Below are 23,823 nucleotides of genomic sequence, written 5' to 3' on the forward strand. Positions count from 1 at the left end.
CTGGGAGCCCCAGGCCCCAGGCATCCCAGTGAGGAGCCAGCTCTGTGCTCAGCTGAAAGGAGTTAGTCTCTCAGGAGCCTCTGAGCCCTTGCCTTTGGATCACCCAGGGTGGGCATTTACTGGGACAGAAAAAATTGCCCTGAATTCCATGGACAGAAGAGCCTGGCTGTGTAGAGTTCGTGGGTTGCCATGAATCAGACACAACTGAGGACACAAAAATTCAATAGATTAAAACACTTTTTGGGGGTGGGGGGGAGTGAAAGGGGGTGATGTGGGTTTTTTTGTCTTATATAATAGCCAAGGGAAATCTAGTTTAAACCTAAATTCACATAGATGGGAAAGGGATAGCTCTCCGTCACCCTATTAAAAAAAAAAAAAAACTACTCAACTTTTCTGAAAGTTTATTTAGTAGCTTCCTTGAGCAGTTCATTGTGAAGCATTTTCTTTTTTTTTCTGTGACATTGGCCTCATTAAAAAGCACGGTTTGCCTTTACTGGATAATTTTGTTCATTGGTTTCTTAGGGAACGTTGGTAATATTTGAGTTTCCTGGGGAGTATGGTCACATGACCTGGCCCTGGCCAATCGGTGCGTTCCACCTCCCTGGCCACTGTGATTGGCTCCGGGCTGGGGCAGTGCCCAATCGGGGCCCAGGGCCGGGCCTCACGTTGGAAGCCAGGGGAAGACGAGCTGTCGTCCTGCTGGGGTAGGGGCAGGGCTGGGGCCGGGGGAGGTCAGGCTGCAGCAGTGGGAGGGGCGTGAGGTCCGCCTGCGGCAGTTGGTGACCTTCCTGCTCCCCTCAGGGCAGAGCCGCCGGCCTGAGAATGAGGGCGCTGCTGAGCCCAGGGGCTGGGATGGCCCGTTGCTGCTGTGGTCCCAGAGCTCCACCCGAGACCTGAGGGAAGCCGTCTGCCCGTGAGTCCTCTCCCGCTTGTCTGTCAGCTTGTTTGAAGCATGCTGGGTTTTCTGCCCAGCTGGCTAAGGGGAGTCCCTGGATATGCAAGGGTGTGGGTTTTGGCAGACTTCAGGGAAGACATGCCAGATGAGCCTGGGAGACTCCAGCTTAATCTGGATTCAGGAGATATCTCTTTGGGCCAGCTAGTAATTGTAGGATAAGCCTAATGAGTCTTCAGAGGATGAAGAGAGTAACGTGCCAAGGTAGCAATCGATGTCCTCATTCGAGAGGATGAAGCTGGTGCTCAGAGAAGGGGGGAACTTGGCCACAGCAAGGAGGTGTGCACCCAGACAGAACCCCCAGATCCGGCCATTGGAGCTCAGGGAGGCCACTGGTGTGGCTTGTCCCTGTGGCAGGGGCCGAGGCACGCAGCCCACCCTGATTCCTGCGGGGGCCTGACTTGGGAAGTGCCATCTGGTAGCTTTGAGACTCACCAAACCAAATTGCACTGGAGAGAGGAAGGACACCTTCCTTCATCCACCCCCCACCCCCGCCGGATTCCCACATACCCTGACCCCTTTCTCTCGATTTCGGAGCCGTTTCCAGAGTCCCGCTCATATGACCTCATTCGAAGTGCACTGTGGACGAGCTGCCATCCGCAGCTGCTACCACAGCAGCCAAGGGCTTTAGCTCCCGAGTACCTCCCTTCCTTTGGAACTTGGGGGCCCTCTACTCCCCACTTGCACACCACAGACCTTTGCTGAGGATTGTGGGAACCCTCACTCAGTTTGCAGCACGTTGTAGCCATCCCTGTCCTCCCTTGAAACTCAGCTTGTGAGCTCCTTTGGAGCAGCGTGGCCCACCTGGCTGCAACGGAAGAGACACAGCTGACAGTGAAACAACAGCTTCGATCTGACAGCCGGAAAGCTCTGTCAAAAGGGACCTCCCTCTTCACACCGTAGAGGCTGTAGGAGCCGCCAGGCTTTCGGAACCAGTGCTGGGGCCAAAATGACTCCACAGCTGTTTTCCTTCCTGGGGAGGGTTCTGGCTCGAGTGGGGATGGCTCAAGTCTCCTGAGCTTCTGAAATCCCACTGTGTGCAGATTCACGGTACACAGAGAGGAGAAGGTGGAGTCCTGCCCTGGAGGTGGTCACAGCTCACGGATGAGCCAGGCAGGCAGGCAGGCAGGGCATGAGAACACCTGAGCTGCCTTCATGAGTGAATGGTGTGGGGGCAGAGGAAGAGAAGCCGGTCTGCTCCCTCGTGTGGTACCCAGGGCAGGTTGTCCCCAGAGGAAACCCTTACGACGGTGAGGACTATCACTGCTGTTTCCCAAGGGGTTCCGTCGGTGCGTGTCTTGCCCGGAGCGGTCAGGCCGTCTCTCGAGTACACTGGCCATGGGCATTGCCTCTCCTTGGAACTTCCCATGTGTTTCTCTTTTTTATGGAACAGTGATTTTCTAGAGGGGTTCTGGGCCACAAGGATGTGGGGTCATTTTCTAGCCTTCTGTCATGAAGAACGCTTTCCTGGGCGTTGGGGTGGTTTGTTGTTCCAGCTGCCTTTCTTGGCTTCTTTTGGGAGCTGGTGCAACAAGACGAGCTCAGCCTCTGCCTTCTGGCTGAGATGTCACCCTTCAAGCAGCAATGCCTGCCTGGAGATAATGATGGCAGTTGCCAAAAGGGCTTCGTTTGGCACATGGTATCTTGAAAGGACGCTGTACGTCCTTTCAGATATCAACGGCTAGTTCAAATGACAGAAAAATGCGAACTCTCCAATGGAGTCTTACAGTAGGTGGAGAGTCCGAAAAACACTCCTTCAGTCATTTCACTGAGAGTCATTGATTGGGGACACCAAGAATATAGGAAGGAATGCACAAAGAAAAGATGAAATTGTGTTCAGGATCGGGGGAAGGGATGAACAGGGCGTGCTTGCCTTGAATCCAGGCTTTGTTGGGGGAGGGGGTGGGGCATAAAGATCAAAGGGGTCTGAAACTACAAAGTGGTGATGGTAACACAGTATCACCAGAGTTACACAACAGTGTTCCCAAATTGCAACAATGATGAAAAGGTTTCCTAATCCCAACTTAACCAACAAAAATCCAGGAAACCATACAAAAAAGAAAACATCACCAGAAAGGTGGAAACAAACCAAATGCAAAGCAGTTCAGGGGAAAGGAACTCCATGTCCCCTGGGGGCAGACCGAGTTGCCGGCGTCCACGGTGAGCAGACAGGGATGGAGGCTGCAGAGCCGACCGCTCCCCTGGATGTGGTGTTTCCGGCAAGGGCTCTGGGTCTCTGTCCAGAGCGGGGGCTCGTTCTCCCTGCAGGGGTGGGTGAGTCATCGTGGGCATCTGGGTGTTGCGCGGGAGCCAGGGCAGGCTCTCCCTGACGAGGCGGTGACTCCTCCTCTGCCTCGGGTTCTCCTGCCAGAGCCCGAGCAGGTACAGGTGCACGTGGAGGTGGAGGTTCTCGCTGAGGGGGTGGGACATCAGTGCCTGGGACTGGGGGTCCTGCAGGCACGGAGATCCGATCTGCCCGGTGTGCTGGCCAGTACCCAGCTGGCCTGGTGTCTCAGCGAGGGCAAGTCTCGGTTCTCCATCTGCCCTCGGTGGATCCCTGGGTCCTGCACCTGGAGCCACCACCTGTGTAGGGACAGGTCTGGGAAGTGGAGCCTGGTTCCAGTTGGAGGCCAGTGCTAGAGCTGGGGGAGAAGCAAAGTTTGCCCACAGGCCAGCCTTGGCATGTGCGTATCCCGGGACAGAAAGCTTCCAAGAGGTTCCCAAAGAATACCCAGCGTCGGATGTCTTTTGGGACTGAAGTGTGCAAGATGGGGGGCCGGTTGGGGGGGGGTGAGGCCAGCGCTTGCTGCAGGCCCAGCAGCAGCTTTCGGGTCTCGTCCCTGTGTAGCTCAGCACCCCCTCCCCACACACTCCCGTGCACCAGCCCCAGCGTCCTCACCTCTGTGCTCTGGCGTGCTGGGCTCCAGGTCCTCCTGCTGCCTCAGAGGCCGGGGTTCTCGGGACTCTGGGTCGGAGCCGGGTGTGCTGAGCTCCGTGGCAGCCTCAGACTGGGCCGCCGGGTGTATCCTGGGCGGTGTCTCGGCAGCAGGTCTTCCCCGCCTCCGCTTCTCCCCCGGTGGGGCTGATGCCTCCGTGGGCACGCTCACCTGGAGCCTGCACTGGGCCTCACGGGCGGGGGGGTGGTGCTCCGACCCCTCCCTCCGGGAGGTGGATGGGGTGTCCCCGTCCTCGGCCTCATCACGTGGGAAGCTCTGCAACGACAGTGACCGTCAGCCAGCCGTGCTGGGAGTTTTCCGAGCTGGGCCTGGGCAGTGGAGCCGCTGCTTCTGCCTGCTCGAACTTCTCTTCCCAGAAGGGTCAGAGACGTGTGTCTGCTCAGATCCCCACCCGGGAGGAAAGAGACCCACCTGAGGGTGTGAGGTCAGCCTGGGCGGCCGCCGCTGCCCGCACTCTCCCCATCCCGCCCAGCCTGCTCTCCCCTGGGGTGTGGACACAACTTGTCCGCAGGCTTCTGACCCCACATCCGCCTGGGCTTCCTTGAGGGAGACACACCCCGAGAAACCCGCATCCACACACACAGGCAAAGGACCCGGTGTTTCCGGGTGGCATGGGAGAGGTGGCCTGGCCCGGCCTGGGGCTCCCCGTGTTACCTTTCTGTTTCTCCGGGCAAAGGGCCAGAGGCCTCTCGGGGGTGCCCTGAGCCAACGTCGACAGGGTGCCCGCGCACACTGCCTGTGAGCACTCCTGAGGCCCCAGCCTCTGGGCAGGGGCAAACAGCAGAACATCTTGGCAGCAAGTGATCTGGCTGGGGGCTCCTCTCCGCTCTGGAGGCCTGGATACCCGGGTTGCGGGTTCTGTTGGGTTCTGTTGCCGGCAGGTGACATCATCTCCTGGGGTTCGTGCTGAGGTCCCTTCCCCAAAACTTCCCAAGGGAATCTCTGGGTTTCTGACTGCTCGACCACCCCCCTTAGGCCATGCGCAGGCACAGTGACACCCACACAGCCCAGCCCACAGCCCTGGGGAGGCCTGGGTGCAGCCAGGGCCTTTAGCTCCGAGGACCCCGCTGCTCTCAGACCAGGCTCCTTCTTCTCATAAGTGGTGTGGCCCTGGACAAGCATATGCCCCTCAGGGTTTCCCCAGTCTCTCCATCTGCAGAGTGGTGGTCATTCTCCCATCTGCTTCCTAGGTCTGTCGGCCTACGAGCAGCTCCATGCCTTTCCACCTGGGGCCGATATCACGTGGAGCTTGTGCGCTGAGACTTCAGAAAGAAAGATTCCATCCAGGGCTGACACAGCACAGAATGGGGCAGAACGAGGCCTGGATGCGCCGTGGTACCCAGGAAAAGGCACTCCCCCTCCTGACTGTTTTGAGACCCCGCATCCAAGTTGGAGGACCGAAAGGAAGACTCGAAGGTCTCCCTCTCTTATAGAAAAGAGTAGCCAACTTTCTGGTCCTCTGTTTCCATTGAGATTCTGTTCAAGTGTCCCAGCTCGGCTTCTGCGGGTGGCTGAGCTTCTAATGGCTCCCTGCGTTCTTGTCTTTTCCTCTCCAAACCTTCCGTCCTTTTCCCCCTTCTGGGGTGGATGGGCGCTGTCATTGCTTCTACCTTCGAGACAGATTGAGGAAAAGTCTGGACCATCGACTCCTTTCCTCTCTTTGGTTCCGTGTCTCTCTCTGGCTGTGTCCCTCTCTTTTCCTTTCTCAATTCCGCCTGTGTCTTCCTCTTTCTCTCTCGTGTGTGGATGGATGGATGCTAGGGATGCACATGGATATGATTAGATGAGGGTTATGTTTTAGGGATAGGTTAGAGGGAGAGAAAGGCTTTAGGTCGGAGTTGGTCATGGGGGAAGGGTCAAGGGTGGTGGTGGTGTTTCTTGGAATCTGAGTGCTGTGCATTCTTCGTCTCTTTCCATATGAACCCCTTCTCAGATACACCACTTGCAAGGAGTCTCTCATGTTCCGTTTCCTATCTTTCGCATTTGTGAATGCTTAGCTTCTCTGTTGTGAAGAGGTTCCATTGGATGGAAACCCATTGGTGTACTTCGTTTACCTCTTTCCCTTACTTGAAGAGACCCATTTCGACCTCCGCCCAGCAAATGGCAAGGAGACTCTGATGTTAAGGAGCCTTTGACCTACGCTTCTTTCTAGCTATCTCATGACATCAGTCTTTAGGGTGAGGTTTTCCCCCTATATTGAGGTGGTATGAGATCAAAACCAATAGCGTTCTTCAGATGTAGCTGTCTGGTTTTCCCATGGACATTGATTGAAGAGGCTTTCTTGTTCCCATTTGGATATTCTCCCCTTCTGTGTCAGAGATGAGTTGACCATGGATGCTGGGGTTTGTTTCTGGACCCTCAACTTTATTCCATCGATCCGGATCTGTGTGTGTTGTTGTATTCCCAATAGCATACTGCCCTGCTGCTGCTGCTGCGGCTAAGTCACTTCAGTCGTGTCTGACTCTGCGTGACCCCATGGCCTGCAGCCTACCAGGCTCCTCCGTCCAGGACATTTTCCAGGCAAGAGTACTGGAGTGGGTCGCCATTGCCTTCTCCGATACTCTCCTGAGGATCCTAGTTTGGTCGTCTAATTGCCTTTCACACAACCTTGGATGTCCGTATCGGGGCTTTTTCGTCAGATTGTGTTGACAATTTAGGCTCTTTTCTGTTTCCGTACCCCTTTTGCAATTCTTTGTTCGGTGCGAAAATGCATTGGCATTTTGGGAGGAATAGCATCGAAGCTGTGGATTGCCTTGTGGGGCTGTGACATCATTTTCCCAATAGGAATTCTTTCCAGCCCTGAGCACAGCCTCTCTTTCCAGTGATTGGTGTGGGCTTGATCTTCCTTCTTCCATCTCTCGCCGTTTTGTGAGAACAGGTCCATCCTTCCCTTCTGGGGTAGATGGACTCGTGGGTATCACTTCAGTGAATGGCATTGTCAGTGGGGGTGATAATTCCCTTCTCATTGGAAGACTTTGCTGTGAGTATTAGAAATGCAAGTGACTTCTCTTCCCCTTCCTCCCTGTCCATCTCTCAGAGCCACCGGGAAACAGAGGCCTCATCCACGGTCACACAGGCCTGAGTGGGTGCAACTAGACTGTTGTTTCTTCAGGCCCTCAGTGCTGGACATCATCCGGGATACTCTGTGTGTGTCTTCCTCAGTCTGGTGTCCCTTCAGACCTTTCCCTAGTTTTCACAGGCTTGTTGTGTTGGTGTTCTTTGTCTGTTTGGAGACACATCCTTGATAAGCTTTGTGTTTCCACTCATTCGTCTCGCGATGTATGACCTGTCTTTTGCTTTTGTCATGAGGTCTTTCCCACAGTAGATATCTTTGATTTTGCAAAGTCCACTGTATTCTCTGGGTTTTTTTTTGTGTGTGTGTGGACTGCCTTTTAGTTTTGTGTGTGAAGACTCAAAGCACGTGTCCGGTTTCTGCTCGTTGTTCTTCTAGATTTGTGACAAGTTTTCATGGAAAGTTTGTCTAGGGATAACTGGAAGTGAACTCGGTGTAAGGTGTCAAGTCTCCATCTCCATTCATGTCATCCCCTGCAGTTTCCAATTCCCTGTTCCTGAGTGGCTTTGGAGACCTTGTGGGAAGTTTGGTTGCATTGGAGTTTGCATTTCCACCTTGATTCGATTCACTCTGTTCTGCCCTCAGGGACACAGTCAAGGGGGAGTGAGGAGCAGCCTGCACTTCCAGCAGTGACCGCACGGTGGGGCGAGTGCTGCTCTCCCCTCTGGGAGCCCCAGGCCCCAGGCATCCCAGTGAGGAGCCAGCTCTGTGCTCAGCTGAAAGGAGTTAGTCTCTCAGGAGCCTCTGAGCCCTTGCCTTTGGATCACCCAGGGTGGGCATTTACTGGGACAGAAAAAATTGCCCTGAATTCCATGGACAGAAGAGCCTGGCTGTGTAGAGTTCGTGGGTTGCCATGAATCAGACACAACTGAGGACACAAAAATTCAATAGATTAAAACACTTTTTGGGGGTGGGGGGGAGTGAAAGGGGGTGATGTGGGGTTTTTTGTCTTATATAATAGCCAAGGGAAATCTAGTTTAAACCTAAATTCACATAGATGGGAAAGGGATAGCTCTCCGTCACCCTATTAAAAAAAAAAAAAAACTACTCAACTTTTCTGAAAGTTTATTTAGTAGCTTCCTTGAGCAGTTCATTGTGAAGCATTTTCTTTTTTTTTCTGTGACATTGGCCTCATTAAAAAGCACGGTTTGCCTTTACTGGATAATTTTGTTCATTGGTTTCTTAGGGAACGTTGGTAATATTTGAGTTTCCTGGGGAGTATGGTCACATGACCTGGCCCTGGCCAATCGGTGCGTTCCACCTCCCTGGCCACTGTGATTGGCTCCGGGCTGGGGCAGTGCCCAATCGGGGCCCAGGGCCGGGCCTCACGTTGGAAGCCAGGGGAAGACGAGCTGTCGTCCTGCTGGGGTAGGGGCAGGGCTGGGGCCGGGGGAGGTCAGGCTGCAGCAGTGGGAGGGGCGTGAGGTCCGCCTGCGGCAGTTGGTGACCTTCCTGCTCCCCTCAGGGCAGAGCCGCCGGCCTGAGAATGAGGGCGCTGCTGAGCCCAGGGGCTGGGATGGCCCGTTGCTGCTGTGGTCCCAGAGCTCCACCCGAGACCTGAGGGAAGCCGTCTGCCCGTGAGTCCTCTCCCGCTTGTCTGTCAGCTTGTTTGAAGCATGCTGGGTTTTCTGCCCAGCTGGCTAAGGGGAGTCCCTGGATATGCAAGGGTGTGGGTTTTGGCAGACTTCAGGGAAGACATGCCAGATGAGCCTGGGAGACTCCAGCTTAATCTGGATTCAGGAGATATCTCTTTGGGCCAGCTAGTAATTGTAGGATAAGCCTAATGAGTCTTCAGAGGATGAAGAGAGTAACGTGCCAAGGTAGCAATCGATGTCCTCATTCGAGAGGATGAAGCTGGTGCTCAGAGAAGGGGGGAACTTGGCCACAGCAAGGAGGTGTGCACCCAGACAGAACCCCCAGATCCGGCCATTGGAGCTCAGGGAGGCCACTGGTGTGGCTTGTCCCTGTGGCAGGGGCCGAGGCACGCAGCCCACCCTGATTCCTGCGGGGGCCTGACTTGGGAAGTGCCATCTGGTAGCTTTGAGACTCACCAAACCAAATTGCACTGGAGAGAGGAAGGACACCTTCCTTCATCCACCCCCCACCCCCGCCGGATTCCCACATACCCTGACCCCTTTCTCTCGATTTCGGAGCCGTTTCCAGAGTCCCGCTCATATGACCTCATTCGAAGTGCACTGTGGACGAGCTGCCATCCGCAGCTGCTACCACAGCAGCCAAGGGCTTTAGCTCCCGAGTACCTCCCTTCCTTTGGAACTTGGGGGCCCTCTACTCCCCACTTGCACACCACAGACCTTTGCTGAGGATTGTGGGAACCCTCACTCAGTTTGCAGCACGTTGTAGCCATCCCTGTCCTCCCTTGAAACTCAGCTTGTGAGCTCCTTTGGAGCAGCGTGGCCCACCTGGCTGCAACGGAAGAGACACAGCTGACAGTGAAACAACAGCTTCGATCTGACAGCCGGAAAGCTCTGTCAAAAGGGACCTCCCTCTTCACACCGTAGAGGCTGTAGGAGCCGCCAGGCTTTCGGAACCAGTGCTGGGGCCAAAATGACTCCACAGCTGTTTTCCTTCCTGGGGAGGGTTCTGGCTCGAGTGGGGATGGCTCAAGTCTCCTGAGCTTCTGAAATCCCACTGTGTGCAGATTCACGGTACACAGAGAGGAGAAGGTGGAGTCCTGCCCTGGAGGTGGTCACAGCTCACGGATGAGCCAGGCAGGCAGGCAGGCAGGGCATGAGAACACCTGAGCTGCCTTCATGAGTGAATGGTGTGGGGGCAGAGGAAGAGAAGCCGGTCTGCTCCCTCGTGTGGTACCCAGGGCAGGTTGTCCCCAGAGGAAACCCTTACGACAGTGAGGACTATCACTGCTGTTTCCCAAGGGGTTCCGTCGGTGCGTGTCTTGCCCGGAGCGGTCAGGCCGTCTCTCGAGTACACTGGCCATGGGCATTGCCTCTCCTTGGAACTTCCCATGTGTTTCTCTTTTTTATGGAACAGTGATTTTCTAGAGGGGTTCTGGGCCACAAGGATGTGGGGTCATTTTCTAGCCTTCTGTCATGAAGAACGCTTTCCTGGGCGTTGGGGTGGTTTGTTGTTCCAGCTGCCTTTCTTGGCTTCTTTTGGGAGCTGGTGCAACAAGACGAGCTCAGCCTCTGCCTTCTGGCTGAGATGTCACCCTTCAAGCAGCAATGCCTGCCTGGAGATAATGATGGCAGTTGCCAAAAGGGCTTCGTTTGGCACATGGTATCTTGAAAGGACGCTGTACGTCCTTTCAGATATCAACGGCTAGTTCAAATGACAGAAAAATGCGAACTCTCCAATGGAGTCTTACAGTAGGTGGAGAGTCCGAAAAACACTCCTTCAGTCATTTCACTGAGAGTCATTGATTGGGGACACCAAGAATATAGGAAGGAATGCACAAAGAAAAGATGAAATTGTGTTCAGGATCGGGGGAAGGGATGAACAGGGCGTGCTTGCCTTGAATCCAGGCTTTGTTGGGGGAGGGGGTGGGGCATAAAGATCAAAGGGGTCTGAAACTACAAAGTGGTGATGGTAACACAGTATCACCAGAGTTACACAACAGTGTTCCCAAATTGCAACAATGATGAAAAGGTTTCCTAATCCCAACTTAACCAACAAAAATCCAGGAAACCATACAAAAAAGAAAACATCACCAGAAAGGTGGAAACAAACCAAATGCAAAGCAGTTCAGGGGAAAGGAACTCCATGTCCCCTGGGGGCAGACCGAGTTGCCGGCGTCCACGGTGAGCAGACAGGGATGGAGGCTGCAGAGCCGACCGCTCCCCTGGATGTGGTGTTTCCGGCAAGGGCTCTGGGTCTCTGTCCAGAGCGGGGGCTCGTTCTCCCTGCAGGGGTGGGTGAGTCATCGTGGGCATCTGGGTGTTGCGCGGGAGCCAGGGCAGGCTCTCCCTGACGAGGCGGTGACTCCTCCTCTGCCTCGGGTTCTCCTGCCAGAGCCCGAGCAGGTACAGGTGCACGTGGAGGTGGAGGTTCTCGCTGAGGGGGTGGGACATCAGTGCCTGGGACTGGGGGTCCTGCAGGCACGGAGATCCGATCTGCCCGGTGTGCTGGCCAGTACCCAGCTGGCCTGGTGTCTCTGCGAGGGCAAGTCTCGGTTCTCCATCTGCCCTCGGTGGATCCCTGGGTCCTGCACCTGGAGCCACCACCTGTGTAGGGACAGGTCTGGGAAGTGGAGCCTGGTTCCAGTTGGAGGCCAGTGCTAGAGCTGGGGGAGAAGCAAAGTTTGCCCACAGGCCAGCCTTGGCATGTGCGTATCCCGGGACAGAAAGCTTCCAAGAGGTTCCCAAAGAATACCCAGCGTCGGATGTCTTTTGGGACTGAAGTGTGCAAGATGGGGGGCCGGTTGGGGGGGGGGTGAGGCCAGCGCTTGCTGCAGGCCCAGCAGCAGCTTTCGGGTCTCGTCCCTGTGTAGCTCAGCACCCCCTCCCCACACACTCCCGTGCACCAGCCCCAGCGTCCTCACCTCTGTGCTCTGGCGTGCTGGGCTCCAGGTCCTCCTGCTGCCTCAGAGGCCGGGGTTCTCGGGACTCTGGGTCGGAGCCGGGTGTGCTGAGCTCCGTGGCAGCCTCAGACTGGGCCGCCGGGTGTATCCTGGGCGGTGTCTCGGCAGCAGGTCTTCCCCGCCTCCGCTTCTCCCCCGGTGGGGCTGATGCCTCCGTGGGCACGCTCACCTGGAGCCTGCACTGGGCCTCACGGGCGGGGGGGTGGTGCTCCGACCCCTCCCTCCGGGAGGTGGATGGGGTGTCCCCGTCCTCGGCCTCATCACGTGGGAAGCTCTGCAACGACAGTGACCGTCAGCCAGCCGTGCTGGGAGTTTTCCGAGCTGGGCCTGGGCAGTGGAGCCGCTGCTTCTGCCTGCTCGAACTTCTCTTCCCAGAAGGGTCAGAGACGTGTGTCTGCTCAGATCCCCACCCGGGAGGAAAGAGACCCACCTGAGGGTGTGAGGTCAGCCTGGGCGGCCGCCGCTGCCCGCACTCTCCCCATCCCGCCCAGCCTGCTCTCCCCTGGGGTGTGGACACAACTTGTCCGCAGGCTTCTGACCCCACATCCGCCTGGGCTTCCTTGAGGGAGACACACCCCGAGAAACCCGCATCCACACACACAGGCAAAGGACCCGGTGTTTCCGGGTGGCATGGGAGAGGTGGCCTGGCCCGGCCTGGGGCTCCCCGTGTTACCTTTCTGTTTCTCCGGGCAAAGGGCCAGAGGCCTCTCGGGGGTGCCCTGAGCCAACGTCGACAGGGTGCCCGCGCACACTGCCTGTGAGCACTCCTGAGGCCCCAGCCTCTGGGCAGGGGCAAACAGCAGAACATCTTGGCAGCAAGTGATCTGGCTGGGGGCTCCTCTCCGCTCTGGAGGCCTGGATAGCCGGGTTGCGGGTTCTGTTGGGTTCTGTTGCCGGCAGGTGACATCATCTCCTGGGGTTCGTGCTGAGGTCCCTTCCCCAAAACTTCCCAAGGGAATCTCTGGGTTTCTGACTGCTCGACCACCCCCCTTAGGCCATGCGCAGGCACAGTGACACCCACACAGCCCAGCCCACAGCCCTGGGGAGGCCTGGGTGCAGCCAGGGCCTTTAGCTCCGAGGACCCCGCTGCTCTCAGACCAGGCTCCTTCTTCTCATAAGTGGTGTGGCCCTGGACAAGCATATGCCCCTCAGGGTTTCCCCAGTCTCTCCATCTGCAGAGTGGTGGTCATTCTCCCATCTGCTTCCTAGGTCTGTCGGCCTACGAGCAGCTCCATGCCTTTCCACCTGGGGCCGATATCACGTGGAGCTTGTGCGCTGAGACTTCAGAAAGAAAGATTCCATCCAGGGCTGACACAGCACAGAATGGGGCAGAACGAGGCCTGGATGCGCCGTGGTACCCAGGAAAAGGCACTCCCCCTCCTGACTGTTTTGAGACCCCGCATCCAAGTTGGAGGACCGAAAGGAAGACTCGAAGGTCTCCCTCTCTTATAGAAAAGAGTAGCCAACTTTCTGGTCCTCTGTTTCCATTGAGATTCTGTTCAAGTGTCCCAGCTCGGCTTCTGCGGGTGGCTGAGCTTCTAATGGCTCCCTGCGTTCTTGTCTTTTCCTCTCCAAACCTTCCGTCCTTTTCCCCCTTCTGGGGTGGATGGGCGCTGTCATTGCTTCTACCTTCGAGACAGATTGAGGAAAAGTCTGGACCATCGACTCCTTTCCTCTCTTTGGTTCCGTGTCTCTCTCTGGCTGTGTCCCTCTCTTTTCCTTTCTCAGTTCCGCCTGTGTCTTCCTCTTTCTCTCTCGTGTGTGGATGGATGGATGCTAGGGATGCACATGGATATGATTAGATGAGGGTTATGTTTTAGGGATAGGTTAGAGGGAGAGAAAGGCTTTAGGTCGGAGTTGGTCATGGGGGAAGGGTCAAGGGTGGTGGTAGTGTTTCTTGGAATCTGAGTGCTGTGCATTCTTCGTCTCTTTCCATATGAACCCCTTCTCAGATACACCACTTGCAAGGAGTCTCTCATGTTCCGTTTCCTATCTTTCGCATTTGTGAATGCTTAGCTTCTCTGTTGTGAAGAGGTTCCATTGGATGGAAACCCATTGGTGTACTTCGTTTACCTCTTTCCCTTACTTGAAGAGACCCATTTCGACCTCCGCCCAGCAAATGGCAAGGAGACTCTGATGTTAAGGAGCCTTTGACCTACGCTTCTTTCTAGCTATCTCATGACATCAGTCTTTAGGGTGAGGTTTTCCCCCTATATTGAGGTGGTATGAGATCAAAACCAATAGCGTTCTTCAGATGTAGCTGTCTGGTTTTCCCATGGACATTGATTGAAGAGGCTTTCTTGTTCCCATTTGGATATTCTCCCCTTCTGTGTCAGAGATGAGTTGACCATGGATGCTGGGGTTTGTTTCTGGACCCTCAACTTTATTCCATCGATCCGGATCTGTGTGTGTTGTTGTATTCCCAATAGCATACTGCCCTGCTGCTGCTGCTGCGGCTAAGTCACTTCAGTCGTGTCTGACTCTGCGTGACCCCATGGCCTGCAGCCTACCAGGCTCCTCCGTCCAGGACATTTTCCAGGCAAGAGTACTGGAGTGGGTCGCCATTGCCTTCTCCGATACTCTCCTGAGGATCCTAGTTTGGTCGTCTAATTGCCTTTCACACAACCTTGGATGTCCGTATCGGGGCTTTTTCGTCGGATTGTGTTGACAATTTAGGCTCTTTTCTGTTTCCGTACCCCTTTTGCAATTCTTTGTTCGGTGCGAAAATGCATTGGCATTTTGGGAGGAATAGCATCGAAGCTGTGGATTGCCTTGTGGGGCTGTGACATCATTTTCCCAATAGGAATTCTTTCCAGCCCTGAGCACAGCCTCTCTTTCCAGTGATTGGTGTGGGCTTGATCTTCCTTCTTCCATCTCTCGCCGTTTTGTGAGAACAGGTCCATCCTTCCCTTCTGGGGTAGATGGACTCGTGGGTATCACTTCAGTGAATGGCATTGTCAGTGGGGGTGATAATTCCCTTCTCATTGGAAGACTTTGCTGTGAGTATTAGAAATGCAAGTGACTTCTCTTCCCCTTCCTCCCTGTCCATGTCTCAGAGCCACCGGGAAACAGAGGCCTCATCCACGGTCACACAGGCCTGAGGGGGTGCAACTAGACTGTTGTTTCTTCAGGCCCTCAGTGCTGGACATCATCCGGGATACTCTGTGTGTGTCTTCCTCAGTCTGGTGTCCCTTCAGACCTTTCCCTAGTTTTCACAGGCTTGTTGTGTTGGTGTTCTTTGTCTGTTTGGAGACACATCCTTGATAAGCTTTGTGTTTCCACTCATTCGTCTCGCGATGTATGACCTGTCTTTTGCTTTTGTCATGAGGTCTTTCCCACAGTAGATATCTTTGATTTTGCAAAGTCCACTGTATTCTCTGGGTTTTTTTTTGTGTGTGTGTGGACTGCCTTTTAGTTTTGTGTGTGAAGACTCAAAGCACGTGTCCGGTTTCTGCTCGTTGTTCTTCTAGATTTGTGACAAGTTTTCATGGAAAGTTTGTCTAGGGATAACTGGAAGTGAACTCGGTGTAAGGTGTCAAGTCTCCATCTCCATTCATGTCATCCCCTGCAGTTTCCAATTCCCTGTTCCTGAGTGGCTTTGGAGACCTTGTGGGAAGTTTGGTTGCATTGGAGTTTGCATTTCCACCTTGATTCGATTCACACTGTTCTGCCCTCAGGGACACAGTCAAGGGGGAGTGAGGAGCAGCCTGCACTTCCAGCAGTGACCGCACGGTGGGGCGAGTGCTGCTCTCCCCTCTGGGAGCCCCAGGCCCCAGGCATCCCAGTGAGGAGCCAGCTCTGTGCTCAGCTGAAAGGAGTTAGTCTCTCAGGAGCCTCTGAGCCCTTGCCTTTGGATCACCCAGGGTGGGCATTTACTGGGACAGAAAAAATTGCCCTGAATTCCATGGACAGAAGAGCCTGGCTGTGTAGAGTTCGTGGGTTGCCATGAATCAGACACAACTGAGGACACAAAAATTCAATAGATTAAAACACTTTTTGGGGGTGGGGGGGAGTGAAAGGGGGTGATGTGGGTTTTTTTGTCTTATATAATAGCCAAGGGAAATCTAGTTTAAACCTAAATTCACATAGATGGGAAAGGGATAGCTCTCCGTCACCCTATTAAAAAAAAAAAAAACTACTCAACTTTTCTGAAAGTTTATTTAGTAGCTTCCTTGAGCAGTTCATTGTGAAGCATTTTCTTTTTTTTTCTGTGACATTGGCCTCATTAAAAAGCACGGTTTGCCTTTACTGGATAATTTTGTTCATTGGTTTCTTAGGGAACGTTGGTAATATTTGAGTTTCCTGGGGAGTATGGTCACATGACCTGGCCCTGGCCAATCGGTGCGTTCCACCTCCCTGGCCACTGTGATTGGCTCCGGGCTGGGGCAGTGCCCAATCGGGGCCCAGGGCCGGGCCTCACGTTGGAAGCCAGGGGAAGACGAGCTGTCGTCCTGCTGGGGTAGGGGCAGGGCTGGGGCCGGGGGAGGTCAGGCTGCAGCAGTGGGAGGGGCGTGAGGTCCGCCTGCGGCAGTTGGTGACCTTCCTGCTCCCCTCAGGGCAGAGCCGCCGGCCTGAGAATGAGGGCGCTGCTGAGCCCAGGGGCTGGGATGGCCCGTTGCTGCTGTGGTCCCAGAGCTCCACCCGAGACCTGAGGGAAGCCGTCTGCCCGTGAGTCCTCTCCCTCTTGTCTGTCAGCTTGTTTGAAGCATGCTGGGTTTTCTGCCCAGCTGGCTAAGGGGAGTCCCTGGATATGCAAGGGTGTGGGTTTTGGCAGACTTCAGGGAAGACATGCCAGATGAGCCTGGGAGACTCCAGCTTAATCTGGATTCAGGAGATATCTCTTTGGGCCAGCTAGTAATTGTAGGATAAGCCTAATGAGTCTTCAGAGGATGAAGAGAGTAACGTGCCAAGGTAGCAATCGATGTCCTCATTCGAGAGGATGAAGCTGGTGCTCAGAGAAGGGGGGAACTTGGCCACAGCAAGGAGGTGTGCACCCAGACAGAACCCCCAGATCCGGCCATTGGAGCTCAGGGAGGCCACTGGTGTGGCTTGTCCCTGTGGCAGGGGCCGAGGCACGCAGCCCACCCTGATTCCTGCGGGGGCCTGACTTGGGAAGTGCCATCTGGTAGCTTTGAGACTCACCAAACCAAATTGCACTGGAGAGAGGAAGGACACCTTCCTTCATCCACCCCCCACCCCCGCCGGATTCCCACATACCCTGACCCCTTTCTCTCGATTTCGGAGCCGTTTCCAGAGTCCCGCTCATATGACCTCATTCGAAGTGCACTGTGGACGAGCTGCCATCCGCAGCTGCTACCACAGCAGCCAAGGGCTTTAGCTCCCGAGTACCTCCCTTCCTTTGGAACTTGGGGGCCCTCTACTCCCCACTTGCACACCACAGACCTTTGCTGAGGATTGTGGGAACCCTCACTCAGTTTGCAGCACGTTGTAGCCATCCCTGTCCTCCCTTGAAACTCAGCTTGTGAGCTCCTTTGGAGCAGCGTGGCCCACCTGGCTGCAACGGAAGAGACACAGCTGACAGTGAAACAACAGCTTCGATCTGACAGCCGGAAAGCTCTGTCAAAAGGGACCTCCCTCTTCACACCGTAGAGGCTGTAGGAGCCGCCAGGCTTTCGGAACCAGTGCTGGGGCCAAAATGACTCCACAGCTGTTTTCCTTCCTGGGGAGGGTTCTGGCTCGAGTGGGGATGGCTCAAGTCTCCTGAGCTTCTGAAATCCCACTGTGTGCAGATTCACGGTACACAGAGAGGAGAAGGTGGAGTCCTGCCCTGGAGGTGGTCACAGCTCACGGATGAGCCAGGCAGGCAGGCAGGCAGGGCATGAGAACACCTGAGCTGCCTTCATGAGTGAATGGTGTGGGGGCAGAGGAAGAGAAGCCGGTCTGCTCCCTCGTGTGGTACCCAGGGCAGGTTGTCCCCAGAGGAAACCCTTACGACAGTGAGGACTATCACTGCTGTTTCCCAAGGGGTTCCGTCGGTGCGTGTCTTGCCCGGAGCGGTCAGGCCGTCTCTCGAGTACACTGGCCATGGGCATTGCCTCTCCTTGGAACTTCCCATGTGTTTCTCTTTTTTATGGAACAGTGATTTTCTAGAGGGGTTCTGGGCCACAAGGATGTGGGGTCATTTTCTAGCCTTCTGTCATGAAGAACGCTTTCCTGGGCGTTGGGGTGGTTTGTTGTTCCAGCTGCCTTTCTTGGCTTCTTTTGGGAGCTGGTGCAACAAGACGAGCTCAGCCTCTGCCTTCTGGCTGAGATGTCACCCTTCAAGCAGCAATGCCTGCCTGGAGATAATGATGGCAGTTGCCAAAAGGGCTTCGTTTGGCACATGGTATCTTGAAAGGACGCTGTACGTCCTTTCAGATATCAACGGCTAGTTCAAATGACAGAAAAATGCGAACTCTCCAATGGAGTCTTACAGTAGGTGGAGAGTCCCAAAAACACTCCTTCAGTCATTTCACTGAGAGTCATTGATTGGGGACACCAAGAATATAGGAAGGAATGCACAAAGAAAAGATGAAATTGTGTTCAGGATCGGGGGAAGGGATGAACAGGGCGTGCTTGCCTTGAATCCAGGCTTTGTTGGGGGAGGGGGTGGGGCATAAAGATCAAAGGGGTCTGAAACTACAAAGTGGTGATGGTAACACAGTATCACCAGAGTTACACAACAGTGTTCCCAAATTGCAACAATGATGAAAAGGTTTCCTAATCCCAACTTAACCAACAAAAATCCAGGAAACCATACAAAAAAGAAAACATCACCAGAAAGGTGGAAACAAACCAAATGCAAAGCAGTTCAGGGGAAAGGAACTCCATGTCCCCTGGGGGCAGACCGAGTTGCCGGCGTCCACGGTGAGCAGACAGGGATGGAGGCTGCAGAGCCGACCGCTCCCCTGGATGTGGTGTTTCCGGCAAGGGCTCTGGGTCTCTGTCCAGAGCGGGGGCTCGTTCTCCCTGCAGGGGTGGGTGAGTCATCGTGGGCATCTGGGTGTTGCGCGGGAGCCAGGGCAGGCTCTCCCTGACGAGGCGGTGACTCCTCCTCTGCCTCGGGTTCTCCTGCCAGAGCCCGAGCAGGTACAGGTGCACGTGGAGGTGGAGGTTCTCGCTGAGGGGGTGGGACATCAGTGCCTGGGACTGGGGGTCCTGCAGGCACGGAGATCCGATCTGCCCGGTGTGCTGGCCAGTACCCAGCTGGCCTGGTGTCTCTGCGAGGGCAAGTCTCGGTTCTCCATCTGCCCTCGGTGGATCCCTGGGTCCTGCACCTGGAGCCACCACCTGTGTAGGGACAGGTCTGGGAAGTGGAGCCTGGTTCCAGTTGGAGGCCAGTGCTAGAGCTGGGGGAGAAGCAAAGTTTGCCCACAGGCCAGCCTTGGCATGTGCGTATCCCGGGACAGAAAGCTTCCAAGAGGTTCCCAAAGAATACCCAGCGTCGGATGTCTTTTGGGACTGAAGTGTGCAAGATGGGGGGCCGGTTGGGGGGGGGGTGAGGCCAGCGCTTGCTGCAGGCCCAGCAGCAGCTTTCGGGTCTCGTCCCTGTGTAGCTCAGCACCCCCTCCCCACACACTCCCGTGCACCAGCCCCAGCGTCCTCACCTCTGTGCTCTGGCGTGCTGGGCTCCAGGTCCTCCTGCTGCCTCAGAGGCCGGGGTTCTCGGGACTCTGGGTCGGAGCCGGGTGTGCTGAGCTCCGTGGCAGCCTCAGACTGGGCCGCCGGGTGTATCCTGGGCGGTGTCTCGGCAGCAGGTCTTCCCCGCCTCCGCTTCTCCCCCGGTGGGGCTGATGCCTCCGTGGGCACGCTCACCTGGAGCCTGCACTGGGCCTCACGGGCGGGGGGGTGGTGCTCCGACCCCTCCCTCCGGGAGGTGGATGGGGTGTCCCCGTCCTCGGCCTCATCACGTGGGAAGCTCTGCAACGACAGTGACCGTCAGCCAGCCGTGCTGGGAGTTTTCCGAGCTGGGCCTGGGCAGTGGAGCCGCTGCTTCTGCCTGCTCGAACTTCTCTTCCCAGAAGGGTCAGAGACGTGTGTCTGCTCAGATCCCCACCCGGGAGGAAAGAGACCCACCTGAGGGTGTGAGGTCAGCCTGGGCGGCCGCCGCTGCCCGCACTCTCCCCATCCCGCACAGCCTGCTCTCCCCTGGGGTGTGGACACAACTTGTCCGCAGGCTTCTGACCCCACATCCGCCTGGGCTTCCTTGAGGGAGACACACCCCGAGAAACCCGCATCCACACACACAGGCAAAGGACCCGGTGTTTCCGGGTGGCATGGGAGAGGTGGCCTGGCCCGGCCTGGGGCTCCCCGTGTTACCTTTCTGTTTCTCCGGGCAAAGGGCCAGAGGCCTCTCGGGGGTGCCCTGAGCCAACGTCGACAGGGTGCCCGCGCACACTGCCTGTGAGCACTCCTGAGGCCCCAGCCTCTGGGCAGGGGCAAACAGCAGAACATCTTGGCAGCAAGTGATCTGGCTGGGGGCTCCTCTCCGCTCTGGAGGCCTGGATAGCCGGGTTGCGGGTTCTGTTGGGTTCTGTTGCCGGCAGGTGACATCATCTCCTGGGGTTCGTGCTGAGGTCCCTTCCCCAAAACTTCCCAAGGGAATCTCTGGGTTTCTGACTGCTCGACCACCCCCCTTAGGCCATGCGCAGGCACAGTGACACCCACACAGCCCAGCCCACAGCCCTGGGGAGGCCTGGGTGCAGCCAGGGCCTTTAGCTCCGAGGACCCCGCTGCTCTCAGACCAGGCTCCTTCTTCTCATAAGTGGTGTGGCCCTGGACAAGCATATGCCCCTCAGGGTTTCCCCAGTCTCTCCATCTGCAGAGTGGTGGTCATTCTCCCATCTGCTTCCTAGGTCTGTCGGCCTACGAGCAGCTCCATGCCTTTCCACCTGGGGCCGATATCACGTGGAGCTTGTGCGCTGAGACTTCAGAAAGAAAGATTCCATCCAGGGCTGACACAGCACAGAATGGGGCAGAACGAGGCCTGGATGCGCCGTGGTACCCAGGAAAAGGCACTCCCCCTCCTGACTGTTTTGAGACCCCGCATCCAAGTTGGAGGACCGAAAGGAAGACTCGAAGGTCTCCCTCTCTTATAGAAAAGAGTAGCCAACTTTCTGGTCCTCTGTTTCCATTGAGATTCTGTTCAAGTGTCCCAGCTCGGCTTCTGCGGGTGGCTGAGCTTCTAATGGCTCCCTGCGTTCTTGTCTTTTCCTCTCCAAACCTTCCGTCCTTTTCCCCCTTCTGGGGTGGATGGGCGCTGTCATTGCTTCTACCTTCGAGACAGATTGAGGAAAAGTCTGGACCATCGACTCCTTTCCTCTCTTTGGTTCCGTGTCTCTCTCTGGCTGTGTCCCTCTCTTTTCCTTTCTCAGTTCCGCCTGTGTCTTCCTCTTTCTCTCTCGTGTGTGGATGGATGGATGCTAGGGATGCACATGGATATGATTAGATGAGGGTTATGTTTTAGGGATAGGTTAGAGGGAGAGAAAGGCTTTAGGTCGGAGTTGGTCATGGGGGAAGGGTCAAGGGTGGTGGTGGTGTTTCTTGGAATCTGAGTGCTGTGCATTCTTCGTCTCTTTCCATATGAACCCCTTCTCAGATACACCACTTGCAAGGAGTCTCTCATGTTCCGTTTCCTATCTTTCGCATTTGTGAATGCTTAGCTTCTCTGTTGTGAAGAGGTTCCATTGGATGGAAACCCATTGGTGTACTTCGTTTACCTCTTTCCCTTACTTGAAGAGACCCATTTCGACCTCCGCCCAGCAAATGGCAAGGAGACTCTGATGTTAAGGAGCCTTTGACCTACGCTTCTTTCTAGCTATCTCATGACATCAGTCTTTAGGGTGAGGTTTTCCCCCTATATTGAGGTGGTATGAGATCAAAACCAATAGCGTTCTTCAGATGTAGCTGTCTGGTTTTCCCATGGACATTGATTGAAGAGGCTTTCTTGTTCCCATTTGGATATTCTCCCCTTCTGTGTCAGAGATGAGTTGACCATGGATGCTGGGGTTTGTTTCTGGACCCTCAACTTTATTCCATCGATCCGGATCTGTGTGTGTTGTTGTATTCCCAATAGCATACTGCCCTGCTGCTGCTGCTGTGGCTAAGTCACTTCAGTCATGTCTGACTCTGCGTGACCCCATGGCCTGCAGCCTACCAGGCTCCTCCGTCCAGGACATTTTCCAGGCAAGAGTACTGGAGTGAGTCGCCATTGCCTTCTCCGATACTCTCCTGAGGATCCTAGTTTGGTCGTCTAATTGCCTTTCACACAACCTTGGATGTCCGTATCGGGGCTTTTTCGTCGGATTGTGTTGACAATTTAGGCTCTTTTCTGTTTCCGTACCCCTTTTGCAATTCTTTGTTCGGTGCGAAAATGCATTGGCATTTTGGGAGGAATAGCATCGAAGCTGTGGATTGCCTTGTGGGGCTGTGACATCATTTTCCCAATAGGAATTCTTTCCAGCCCTGAGCACAGCCTCTCTTTCCAGTGATTGGTGTGGGCTTGATCTTCCTTCTTCCATCTCTCGCCGTTTTGTGAGAACAGGTCCATCCTTCCCTTCTGGGGTAGATGGACTCGTGGGTATCACTTCAGTGAATGGCATTGTCAGTGGGGGTGATAATTCCCTTCTCATTGGAAGACTTTGCTGTGAGTATTAGAAATGCAAGTGACTTCTCTTCCCCTTCCTCCCTGTCCATCTCTCAGAGCCACCGGGAAACAGAGGCCTCATCCACGGTCACACAGGCCTGAGGGGGTGCAACTAGACTGTTGTTTCTTCAGGCCCTCAGTGCTGGACATCATCCGGGATACTCTGTGTGTGTCTTCCTCAGTCTGGTGTCCCTTCAGACCTTTCCCTAGTTTTCACAGGCTTGTTGTGTTGGTGTTCTTTGTCTGTTTGGAGACACATCCTTGATAAGCTTTGTGTTTCCACTCATTCGTCTCGCGATGTATGACCTGTCTTTTGCTTTTGTCATGAGGTCTTTCCCACAGTAGATATCTTTGATTTTGCAAAGTCCACTGTATTCTCTGGGTTTTTTTGTGTGTGTGTGTGGACTGCCTTTTAGTTTTGTGTGTGAAGACTCAAAGCACGTGTCCGGTTTCTGCTCGTTGTTCTTCTAGATTTGTGACAAGTTTTCATGGAAAGTTTGTCTAGGGATAACTGGAAGTGAACTCGGTGTAAGGTGTCAAGTCTCCATCTCCATTCATGTCATCCCCTGCAGTTTCCAATTCCCTGTTCCTGAGTGGCTTTGGAGACCTTGTGGGAAGTTTGGTTGCATTGGAGTTTGCATTTCCACCTTGATTCGATTCACACTGTTCTGCCCTCAGGGACACAGTCAAGGGGGAGTGAGGAGCAGCCTGCACTTCCAGCAGTGACCGCACGGTGGGGCGAGTGCTGCTCTCCCCTCTGGGAGCCCCAGGCCCCAGGCATCCCAGTGAGGAGCCAGCTCTGTGCTCAGCTGAAAGGAGTTAGTCTCTCAGGAGCCTCTGAGCCCTTGCCTTTGGATCACCCAGGGTGGGCATTTACTGGGACAGAAAAAATTGCCCTGAATTCCATGGACAGAAGAGCCTGGCTGTGTAGAGTTCGTGGGTTGCCATGAATCAGACACAACTGAGGACACAAAAATTCAATAGATTAAAACACTTTTTGGGGGTGGGGGGGAGTGAAAGGGGGTGATGTGGGTTTTTTTGTCTTATATAATAGCCAAGGGAAATCTAGTTTAAACCTAAATTCACATAGATGGGAAAGGGATAGCTCTCCGTCACCCTATTAAAAAAAAAAAAAAACTACTCAACTTTTCTGAAAGTTTATTTAGTAGCTTCCTTGAGCAGTTCATTGTGAAGCATTTTCTTTTTTTTTCTGTGACATTGGCCTCATTAAAAAGCACGGTTTGCCTTTACTGGATAATTTTGTTCATTGGTTTCTTAGGGAACGTTGGTAATATTTGAGTTTCCTGGGGAGTATGGTCACATGACCTGGCCCTGGCCAATCGGTGCGTTCCACCTCCCTGGCCACTGTGATTGGCTCCGGGCTGGGGCAGTGCCCAATCGGGGCCCAGGGCCGGGCCTCACGTTGGAAGCCAGGGGAAGACGAGCTGTCGTCCTGCTGGGGTAGGGGCAGGGCTGGGGCCGGGGGAGGTCAGGCTGCAGCAGTGGGAGGGGCGTGAGGTCCGCCTGCGGCAGTTGGTGACCTTCCTGCCCCCCTCAGGGCAGAGCCGCCGGCCTGAGAATGAGGGCGCTGCTGAGCCCAGGGGCTGGGATGGCCCGTTGCTGCTGTGGTCCCAGAGCTCC

The 23,823-nt window shown here is 55.1% G+C and overlaps 2 protein-coding genes and 1 long non-coding RNA gene across 3 annotated transcripts; 1 reads left to right on the forward strand and 2 right to left on the reverse strand.

Moving 5' to 3' along the window:
- The first annotated feature begins 801 nt into the window (after nt 1–801).
- Nucleotides 802–15,787, forward strand: LOC145527779 (uncharacterized). The gene is made up of 3 exons (XR_014069861.1): nt 802–913; nt 8,448–8,559; nt 12,747–15,787. It is a non-coding gene; the product is annotated as an uncharacterized LOC145527779 (long non-coding RNA).
- On the reverse strand, nt 10,677–12,345 carry LOC145526363 (uncharacterized). Its single transcript, XM_081541785.1, has 3 exons — nt 12,211–12,345; nt 11,499–11,811; nt 10,677–11,181 (listed from the first exon to the last, which is right to left on the reverse strand). The coding sequence occupies exons 1-3, from the start codon at nt 12,343–12,345 to the stop codon at nt 10,703–10,705; spliced, it is 927 nt and encodes a 308-aa protein (XP_081397911.1). The 3' UTR covers nt 10,677–10,702.
- A 2,535-nt stretch (nt 15,788–18,322) lies between the features above and the next one.
- LOC145527719 (uncharacterized) lies at nt 18,323–23,313 on the reverse strand. The gene is made up of 3 exons (XM_081545782.1): nt 19,857–23,313; nt 19,145–19,457; nt 18,323–18,827 (listed from the first exon to the last, which is right to left on the reverse strand). The coding sequence occupies exons 1-3, from the start codon at nt 20,322–20,324 to the stop codon at nt 18,349–18,351; spliced, it is 1,260 nt and encodes a 419-aa protein (XP_081401908.1). The 5' UTR covers nt 20,325–23,313; the 3' UTR covers nt 18,323–18,348.
- Nucleotides 23,314–23,823: the final 510 nt, after the last annotated feature.

This window comes from Giraffa tippelskirchi, chromosome 11 (assembly GCF_054371585.1).
Source record: "Giraffa tippelskirchi isolate mGirTip1 chromosome 11, T2T-mGirTip1v1.2.pri, whole genome shotgun sequence".
Lineage (NCBI taxonomy): Eukaryota > Metazoa > Chordata > Mammalia > Artiodactyla > Giraffidae > Giraffa > Giraffa tippelskirchi.